The sequence below is a fragment of the Triticum dicoccoides genome, chromosome 2B (assembly GCF_002162155.2).
Source record: "Triticum dicoccoides isolate Atlit2015 ecotype Zavitan chromosome 2B, WEW_v2.0, whole genome shotgun sequence".
In the NCBI taxonomy this organism is placed as follows: Eukaryota; Viridiplantae; Streptophyta; class Magnoliopsida; order Poales; family Poaceae; genus Triticum; species Triticum dicoccoides.
The window spans coordinates 6,289,330-6,300,122 of record NC_041383.1 but is presented as its reverse complement, the minus strand read 5'-3'; the positions used below and the strand labels follow the sequence as shown (position 1 = coordinate 6,300,122).

Below are 10,793 nucleotides of genomic sequence, written 5' to 3'. Positions count from 1 at the left end.
TGCCTCGGTGTCGATGAGAATCTAAATGATGTACGCTTAGGCTTTTAGGGTGCCTCGGCGTCGACAAACCCTAAATGATAAAAGCTTAGCTTTTAGGATGCCTCGGTGTCGACAAACCCTAAATGATGAGACCATGATCTTGTTCCTTGACAATAACCAACTTTTTGACCAAACTGTTTTCCTATTTAGAGCAAAACATGGCCAACAATGATGAGGCCGGCGGTTTGGGCGGCAAGCAATTCTGGGAGCTGTCCTAGGAGATGGAGGAACAACTTCACCGCTATGAGGACGCCACGGAAGACACCGATCCTGACTACACAACCCCTATTGGCATCGGGGATCACACCACTGATGGTGCCGCCAAGGATGCCACCACTGATGATGGCGGCGCACACATAGATGGCAGCCAACCGAAGAAGCAAAGGAAGGACCGACGCCCGAATGCGCTCCGCACCCTCAAGGAGGAATTTACTCAAGTGGACTCCGACGGGCATCCAACGGAGCCCAAACATATAGTCAAGGGGTACTCGCTTCAGCTCGGGTGCATTCTCCGGAGCACCGTCTCGATCAACACCGAGAACCTTAGGCATAAGGACCGAGGGAATTTGCGCAACCTCCTCTTCATGAAGCTGCACGAACGATACAAGTTCCCCGCCGATTTTGAAAACACACGCCTCTCAGGGAATAAAGTGAACAGTGCCGCCCTCACGAGGATGAGCACGGCCCTGTCTACTTGGAGAAGCGCGGTGAAGAGAATGATTGATAAAGGTGATAGTTATGAGAAGATCAAGGCGAAATATCCTTCGATCACCGAAGATGACTACAAGGAGTTCAAGATCAAGTGCGAGAGCAGCGCAACCTCCAAATCAAGTCAGTGGGGGAAAGAAATGCGGGAGTTGAACTTAGGGGAACACAAACTCGGTCCCGGCAGTTACAGAGTGGCGGAGCCTATATGGGACAAGGAGGATGCGGAGCGTGCCGAGAAAGGCCTACCGCCCCGCTTCGAGAAATACAACGGTAACAAGCAGACGAGGAACTTTGTCAGGGCCCGGTACAAGGAGGACCCGATAACAAAGGAGCTTACCACGGATCCGAAGACCAGGGCGCTTGAGCTTGTTCTGGTAAGGAATACACCCCCGTGAAATTAGCTCCATATGGTTGCACTCTAATTAATCCCCAATATTTCTAAATGGTTCATGTTCCTTCCGCAGGAAACTGAAAGCAGTAGCGCGGGGTCGTCTCAGAGCTCCCCTTTCGACACCCCTTTAAATAGGGCGTTGAACGTAATGAAAAACAAGGATAAGCTCAGTAAGCCGACGTCAGCTGGTCGTGTGGCCGGCAAAGGCTTGTCGACAAAATGGTCGTCATACTATACCGCTGGTGGGCGGAAGGAGAAAAAGACCAGCTCAGAAAGCCAGACGCGCGAGGTTGAAGCACTCAAGGCACAAGTGGCGCGGATTCCGGAGCTTGTCCAAGAGCAAGTGGAACAACAACTGGGAACAAAGCTCAACGCAATGGTGACTACGTTGATTCATGGGCTGACGACATGGATTGCGGGCGGCCAACAGGGGCCTCCCCCGGTTCCCAGCTTCACGGCCAGCAACTCGCACAGCGCGCAGGCAGCGCCATTGGTGTCTTCGGCGGCGCCATTGGCGTCTCCGACGGAGGCGGTATTCGTGTCTCCGGCGCCGGCACGGGCATTGGAGCTTAATGCACCCGGTTGTACGCCGGCCGGCACCTCGCCAGCAAGCGCCCCCTCCGTCAGTTGCACGCTGGCGGTGCCTCGACATTAGCCGAGCTCGACGGCGTCACGGTAACTAAGCCTCTCGGCCAATGACTTCATCTCCTTGCCTTTGACTGGGCATCCCTGATGCCCTACATGTTTTCGCAGGGCGCCGCCGACGTTCCTTGCACTCTTCTGCACTTCGTGGGCGGCGAGTTGGTCGATGTCGCCAAGGGCAGAATCGTTTAAACGGGCAACCCCATGTTCCACGGTAATCCGATGCCACCCACAGTGTATAGGATTGAAGTGGTTCGGGTGCTGCTAGGTTGCGACGAGCTGTTACCTCCGATTCGACCCGCTGGGGCCGACGAAGAAGATGAGATGACCCTCAGCTAATGCGTAAACTGGCCCCTGCTTTGGCCAAAGAGCCAGATTCGTTTGGGGGCGGGGGACACCACCCCATAGACAAGACCACCAGTCGTGCCGGCGCCAAGCCATGGCAAGAACGCCGCAACGCTACCGGACCTGTCGGACATCCCTATGCTGGACATCCCTATGGCACAGGATCCGGACATCCCTATGGCACAGGATCCGGACGACGACAACAACGACGACGGTACATTTACCAAAGTCGATAAGTACTTTGCCGAACATGGGTATGCTGACGAGTTCTGCGGGCCTCTTTCTCAAGAACCCAACCAAGACGACCGCGATCTAGCTGGTACGGCGAAGAAATCCAATTGCAACAGGCGTCGTCTGGCGTTCAGTTCTCAGGAGACGCCTCCAGCTCCCGCCTTCACCGGGCCTCAGATAGCTGAGGTGCGAAATATTATCAGCCCCAACACGCTCAAGAAGGCGGTCTGTGAGCAGAACTCGGTCCCATTACAGGAGATCAAGAAGGGACGGAAACGAAAGACTAACAAGGGCGCCGATGCGAGCCAGTCGGCACCGAGTTTGATCCGTGCTCAGGACGGGCCACCTTCACCTAAGGATATTTCGAGGAGGGTGCATGTGGCGGGTAGGGCGATGCTACCGCCAAATATGCTCAATGCTGCAACCGGTGCTATGCGGAGTCTGCACGACAGTGTTCTTTCTTTGGAGAAGCAGCGTCTCAGAGAGAATGATGTGGCATACCCAGTTTTCGTGGCCAAGGTGCCAGAGGGCAAGGGTTTTGTGGATGGCGACATCGGGGGTATGATCGTCCTGTGGTTTGATGACATCTTTGCTATGTTTAACATTCATCCGCTACACTACACCTTCGTTCGGCTGTTTTCGCTGAGTATGGAGATGCATATCATTAGAGACAAGACCCCGGACATCGTGATAGTCGACTCCTTCTACATGCGTGCCAAGCACTTGAGCAGTGCTGGGGACCGCCAAGTTGCGAGTTCACACCTCGAAGGCGTCATTCTGGCAAACCCAGATAAGAATAACTTCCTTGTGGCTTACTTTCCCGAGTAAGTCATCCCTTAACCGCCCCGTAACATATGATTTCTTAGATTTCGACCGTTGTTTTTTTTCTAACATTCCGTGTTCTGTGCAGTGACACACATTGCACACTCATCCTCTTAAGCCTGAAATATTCCATGGCCACGTATTTCGACCCGAACCGTAACTCCAAGATAGACTACACAAATGTCAAGAAAGTTCTTGATGATGTTCTCCCCGGCTAGGCCAAATCTGGAGGCACCTTCACCAGGGCAGTTCGTAAGTACGGCAAGCACACCTTCTCACACAATATGAAGTTCTGCTGCGTCAAGCAGCCGCCTGGCGGTCAGAAGGATGCCTACTACGCCCTCCATCACATGCGGGCGATCGTAAGGGACCATCATCACCTTCTGCTACTAGATAATCTCAAAGATTGGGCCGCGAGGTTGTCGGCAATCCAGGACGCGGACCTCAGACAAGAATTCTTTCGCATCCAGTCGGAGTTTGCGGACATCATCCATCAAGATGTCCTTCATACCTCGGGGCAGTTCTTCCTCAGATATCAACCGTCCAACAGTGAGATAGATGGAATGCTACAAATGCAGGGTGACAACGACCGCGATTTCATGACCATCACGACAGACGACGGCTTCATCTACGCTCCTGTCCGATGAGTCGAGTCGAAAATAGTGATGTGTAGTTCTGAAACATTGATTGGCTCATGTTGATTAAACTTTAATGAATTCGTATGTCTCTTTAGTTTGGACAGTCATTCAACTTAGATGTAATCGATGCTATTTATTAGTAGGATCATGAATCGTGCTATTAATGTCTTGCTTTTCTCTTCCGATCCTTTTGTTGCATACTTACATATTGCTTGTGTATTGTCTGTTGTTTGGCTTGTGCATAGAGATGCCGTCGTATGTCGTGTACAAGGGTAAGGTTCCCGGAGTCTACGACGACTGGGAGGAGTGTCAGAGACAGGTTCACCGTTTCAGCGGTAACAGTTACAAAGGGTACACCACTAGGGCAGAGGCCGAATCTAGATACGCCCGCTATCTAGTGGGAGAGAGGAGGGAGCGTTGGAGGAACCGGGTGAAGACCAGTTTGATCGCGATGATGCTCATCGTGATGACCGCATCTCTCTTCTATGCGATGGTAGTTTAGATGATCGATATCGACTTGTAATGTGAAGACAAACTCGATACTCGCGGTCTTGAGACTTGTAATGTTTTATATTTGTTCGGTATTTTGAATTCGGAGACTAATATGATGAATTGCATTCGGAGACTAATCTTCTATTGTATTCGATGAATCTGCTGTTGCTGTGTGCTGCTGTCTATATTTTGTCCAATAATATATTTTGTAACCTGTGCAAAAATCAGAAAAGTAAAAAAAACAAATAATTATACTAATGGCGCATCACCTCCAGGTGCGCCATTAGTATGCCAAAGGATACTAATGGCGCATCACCACAGAGTGCGCCATTAGTATGACAAAGCACATGGTTACGTATGGCCCCCCGGGAGGCACACTAATGGCGCATGGTCTTACATACTAATGGTGCACTGGCGCATGGTCTTACATACTAATGGTGCACTGCTTGGTGCGACATTAATATACCAGATACTAATGGTGCACCAGTGGTGCGCCATTAGTAAAAAATACTAGTGGTGTGGTACTAATGGCGCACCGGTAGTGCGCCATTAGTAGGCAAAATCGGTGCGCCATTAGTAGACCTTTTCCTAGTAGTGTTGTGATCCTCTAACATGCGATCGAACTTGAGCTTCTCCTTTTGACTTTCGCATTGCGTCCTTGCATCGACAATGACCCGGCGGAGATCATCATCATCGGGAACATCGTCTGGTTCCTCTTGATGTTCAGCAGCTTCCCCCGTTGCAGCATCATTGGGCATATCATCTGGTTCCTCTTGATCTTCAACAGCTTCCCTCGTTGCAGCATCACCGTATTCAGGGGGCACATAGTTGTCATCGTCCTCTTCTTCTTCGCCGTCTTCCATGATAACCCCTATTTCTCCGTGCCTCGTCCAAACATTATAGTGTGGCATGAAACCTTTGTAAAGCAGGCGGTTGTGAAGGATTTTCCGGTCAGAGTAAGACTTCGTATTCCCACATTTAGGGCATGGACAACACATAAAACCATTCTGCTTGTTTGCCTCAGCCACTTCGAGAAAATCATGCACGCCCTTAATGTACTCGGAGGTGTGTCTGTCACCGTACATCCATTGTTGGTTCATCTGCGTGCATTATATATAATTAAGTGTGTCAAAAACCATTGCAGAACATCATGAATAGATAATTAAGTGACAAAATTAATAGAAGTTCACCATCACATTAAAACCAAAGTACATACATAGTTCTCATCTAACAACATAAAGCTCTCCTGAGCATCTAAATTAATTAAACCATACACTGAAACTATGTAAAACATTTCAATGCGAAAACAAATGCGATCATAATCGCAACCAAGGTAACAGTTGATCCAACGGCATAATGATACCAAGCCTCGGCATGAATGGCCTATTTTCTAATCTTTCTAATCTTCAAGCGCATTGCATCCATCTAGATCTTGTGATCATCGATGACATCCGCAACATGCAACTCCAATATGATCTTCTCCTCCTCAATTTTTTTATTTTCTCCTTCAAGAAATTGATTTCTTCTTCAACTAAATTTAACCTCTCGACAATAGGGTCGGTTGGAATTTCTGATTCACATACCTCCTAGATAAATAAAATCTATGTCACGTTGATCGGCATAATTTTCATAAACAATAAATGAAGCAATAGTTATAAAGATAATATATACCACATCTGAATCATAGACAGGACGAGGGCCGACGGGGCGAATACCAAAACCATCGCACTATATAATAACAAGCAATAAAATAGTAAGAAAATTAGACGAGTATCTATCTAAAGCAAGAATTTTTTCTTTCAGGAAGAAGATAAGAACAAGAGGCTCACCACGGTGGTGCCGGCAACGAGATCGGCGCGGGCGATCGATGACAGTGAAGACGGGGACGGGGCGTGATGGGCCGCTAATATAAACCTAGACAAATCTCGGGAAAAATAGAGTTCGGAGGTCATGCTTCGAGAGGAGAAAGCTTAACTAGAGTGGCTCAGGCATTTCATCGAACACCTCATGTGCATAGGAGGTGAGCTAGAGCACCACAAAGCCCTCCCCTCCCCGGCCAGAGAAAAACATAGCAATGGAGTGCTCTGCTCGTGGGCGAGGGGTATATATAGGCACCTCAATGGTCCCGGTTCGTGGCACGAACCGGGACAAAAGGGCAGCCTGTTGTCCCGGTTCAAGCCACCAACCGGGACCAATGGTGGTGGGCCAGGAGCCAGGCCCATTGGTCCCGGTTCGTCCCACCAACCGGGACCAAAAGGTCCAGACGAACCGGGACCAATGGCCCACGTGGCCCGGCCGGCCCCCTGGGCTCACGAACCGGGACCAATGCCCCTACGGGTCCCGGTTCTGGACTGTACCGGGACTAATGGGCTGACCCGGCCTGAACCAAAGCCCTCTTTTCTACTAGTGTTAATCTGTAGCGCCTGTTTTGAGTTGCAAATATGAGCAACCAAACCAGTATCAAATACCCAGGCGCTACTATGAGCATTAGTAAGGTACAAATCAATAACATGTATATCAACTATACCTTTCATTTTTCCATCCTTCTTATCCGCCAAATACATGGGGTAGTTCCGCTTCTAGTGACCAGTCCCTTTGCAGTAGAAGCACTCAGTTTCAGGCTTAGGTCCAGACTTGGATTTCTTCTCCTGAGCAACAACTTTCTTGCCATTCTTCTTGAAGTTCCCCTTCTTCCCTTTGCCCTTTTTCTTGAAACTAGTGGTATTGTTGACCATCAACACTTGATGCTCCTTCTTGATTTCTACCTCCGCAGCTTTTAGCATTGCGAAGAGCTCGGGGATAGTCTTGTTCATCCCTTGCATATTATAGTTCATCACGAAGCCTTTATAGTTTGGTGGCAGTGATTGAAGAACTCTGTCAATGACACTATCATCAGGAAGATTAACTCCCAGCTGAGTCAAGTGATTATGGTACCCAGAAATTCTGAGTATGTGTTCACTAACAGAACTATTCTCCTCCATTTTCCAGCAATAGAACTTGTTGGAGGCTTCATATCTCTCAACTCAGGCATTTTCTTGAAATATTAACTTCAACTCTTGGAACATCGCATATGCTCCTTGACATTAAAAACGTCTTTGAAGTCCTGATCCTAAGACGTAGAGCATGGCACACTGAACTACCGAGTAGTCATCAACACGCGTCTGCCAGGCATTCACAATGTCTGCAGTTGCTGGCGTGGGTGGTACACCTAACGGTGCTTCTAGGATGTAATTCTTCTGTGCAGCAATGTGGATAATCCTCAAGTTACGGACCCAGTCCGTGTAGTTGCTGCCATCATCATTCAACTTAGCTTTCTCTAGGAACGCATTAAAATTTAAAGGAACGGTAGCATGGGCCATTGATCTAAAATAACATAGACATGCAAAATACTATCAGGACTAAGTTCATGATAAATTAAAGTTAAATTAATCATATTACTTAAGAACTCCCACTTAGATAGACATCCCTCTAGTCATCTAAATGATCACGTGATCCAAATCAACTAAACCATGTCCGATCATCACGTGAGATGGAGTAGTTTTCAATGGTGAACATCACTATGTTGATCATATCTATTATATGATTCACGTTCAACCTTCCGGTCTCAGTGTTCCGAGGCCATATCTGCATATGCTAGGCTCATCAAGTTTAACTCGAGTATTCTGCGTGTGCAAAACTGGCTTGCACCCGTTGTATGTGAACGTAGAGCTTATCACACCCGATCATCACATGGTGTCTCGGTATGATGAACTGTAGCAATGGTGCATACTCAGGGAGAACACTTATACCTTGAAATTTAGTAAGGGGTCATCTTATAATACTATCAACGTACTAAGCAAAATAAGATGCATCAAAGATAAACATCACATGCAATCAAAATATGTGACATGATATGGCCATCATCATCTTGTGCTCATGATCTCCATCACCGAAGCATCGTCATGATCTCCATTGTCACCGGCGCGACACCTTGATCTCCATCGTAGCATCATTGTCGTCTCGCCAACTATTGTTACTACGACTATCACTACCGCTTAGTGATAAAGTAAAACAATTACATGATGATTGCATTGCATACAATAAAGCGACAAGCATATGGCTCCTGCCAGTTGCCAATAACTTTGTTAGAAAATATGATCATCTGATACAACAAATTATATCACATAATTCCTTGACCATATCGCATCACAGCAAGCCCTGCAAAAACAAGTTAGACGTCCTCTACTTTGTTGTTGCAAGTTTTACGTGGCTGATATGGGCTTCTAGCAAGAACCATTCTTACTACGCATCAAAACCACAACGATTTTTCGTCAAGTGTGTTGTTTCAACCTTCAACAATGGACCGGCACTATCAAACTCGATTCAACTAAAGTTGGAGAAACAGACACCCGCCAGCCACCTATGTGCAAAAGCACGTCGGTAGAACCAGTCTCATGAACGCGGTCATATAATGTCGGTCCGGGCCGCTTCATCCAACAATACCACCGAATAAAAGTAAGCCGTTAGTGGTAAGCAGTATGACTATTATCACCCACAACTCTTTGTGTTCTACTCGTGCATATAACATCTACGCATAGATCTGGCTCGGATGTCACTTATGGGAACGCGGTAATTTCAAAAAAAATCCTACGATCACGCAAGATCTATCTAGGTGATGCATAGCAACGAGAGGGAAGAGTGTGTCCACGTACCCTAGTAGACCATAAGTGGAAGTGCTTCAAAAACGCGGTTGATGTAGTCGAACTTCTTCGTGATCCAACCGATCAAGTACCGAATGTACGACAACAAATTGAGCAGTTGCATCTCAATTGCCTTTTTACTGCAAGCTAGCAGATTGAAATTTCAGGAAATGCGACATTGTAATTGAAGTACCAAAACGTCATATATTTGGGAACGACGTCGATATTTTGGTAATTCAATTTGAACTACCAAAACGTCATATATTTACGAACAGAGGGACTACTTGCTAGATTTGTGCATGTCTTATACTGCTAATTAGTTAAGGAGCTTCTATAATTCGTGTTGAGATTATAACTGCAGTTGTGATTTGTGGAGTAGTTTATTGGGAAAACTATAGCATTTGAATTTTCAGATGGCTTTTGTCCTCAAGTCAGTATTTTGTTGTTGTGAATGGGTTGTATAGCTCAATGTTGAAGTTGTCATCTATTTGAATGCAGACTGGGGCCCCAAGATCGATGTTGTTGGATTTTGCTTCCTTGATCTTGCTTCGGATTACGTACCTCCTGAAGAACTTGTGAAATGGCTTGAAGCTGGTGACAAGCCAATTTATGTTGGTTTTGGTAGCCTTGTAAGATCAGTTTGACCTTTCTTATATTTATTACTGCATGTCGTTTTTAAGTTCCATTTTTCCAATTCTGATATGGTGCATTATTTGACCTACTGTGTTCAACTTATTGTACTGCCTGGCAAGATAGGGTTAGTTGCTTAGTTGCAAAGGGAATCTTTCTTAATTACCCTGATGTCATTGGCAGTGAATACACTTTGTGGATTAGTGGAACTTTCCATGTTTTACAGCAGAAAGTGGCTTTATGCATTTTTTCCCACTATAAGAAATTGGTTTGCCACTTGGAATCTGTGCAGCATCTCATAGAAGAAGTTATTCGTGTGCTTTAGGCAGAGGGTAGTTTAGCTCTATAGTTTGTAGCTTAGTTAGTTAGGGGAATTGTTACTAATTCAAACAGGGGGTTTGCAATGCTAGGTGCCAATTGTTACATTACATCTAAAAAAGATAGTCTCAACTAACTGTGAAATTTAATAAAAATTTAAATGCTAGGTGCTTTTGAAAAGCCACTATAATGCCTTACCTAATTCTTTACAAAAAAAATCCTGATACACTAGCCAGTTCAAGATCCAGCAAAGATGACTGAAACCATTGTCAAAGCACTCGAAATGACTGGACAGAGAGGTATCATCAACAAAGGTTGGGGTGGCCTTGGAACATGTAAGTTCATCTTGTGATTTGTGGGAATGTTGCACTATTTGGTTGTGGGCATATATTTTGAGTCCATCCCGAGTTCTTGAACCTTTGGGCTTTTGTAGTGGCAGAACCAAAAGATTCCATATATGTACTTGACAACTGCCCTCATGACTGGATTTTATTGCAGTGTAAGGCAGTGGTAAGCCTTTGCTACTTGTTACTCTTGGTGGATTGGTGCATGAAGTGTATTATCTTTAATTCATATAGTATTTTTGGTGATCATCAATCAATTCTGAATGTTTCCTATTTTTGTAAAACTAATTAACAAACAATTTCCATGGGGCATATTAAGAAAATCTAGTGAAAGAACTCCAGTGTGGCCACCATGGTGCTAACAGTGTCTGTTTATTCTGTTGAGAGGAGGGCTCACACTTTTTTGTACCTCACACGTACACCATGAAAGCAGCGGCCTGAAAGCAGCGGTACTCTCTCTCTCTCTCTCTCTCTCTCTCTCTCTCTCTCTCTCTCTCTCTCTCTCTCTCTCTCT

General features: G+C 46.2%; 1 protein-coding gene across 1 annotated transcript in view; it reads left to right on the top strand.

The window, feature by feature from the left end:
* Positions 1-9,489: 9,489 nt before the first annotated feature.
* Positions 9,490-10,793, top strand: part of LOC119366777 (sterol 3-beta-glucosyltransferase UGT80A2-like) — a 3,126-nt gene continuing 1,822 nt past the window's right edge. Inside the window, exons 1-4 of the mRNA XM_037632498.1 lie at positions 9,490-9,616; positions 10,168-10,270; positions 10,369-10,444; positions 10,695-10,728. Coding sequence (XP_037488395.1) covers positions 10,189-10,270; positions 10,369-10,444; positions 10,695-10,728 — 192 coding nt within the window. The 5' untranslated portion in view covers positions 9,490-9,616; positions 10,168-10,188. The remainder of the gene's footprint in view (positions 9,617-10,167; positions 10,271-10,368; positions 10,445-10,694; positions 10,729-10,793) is intronic.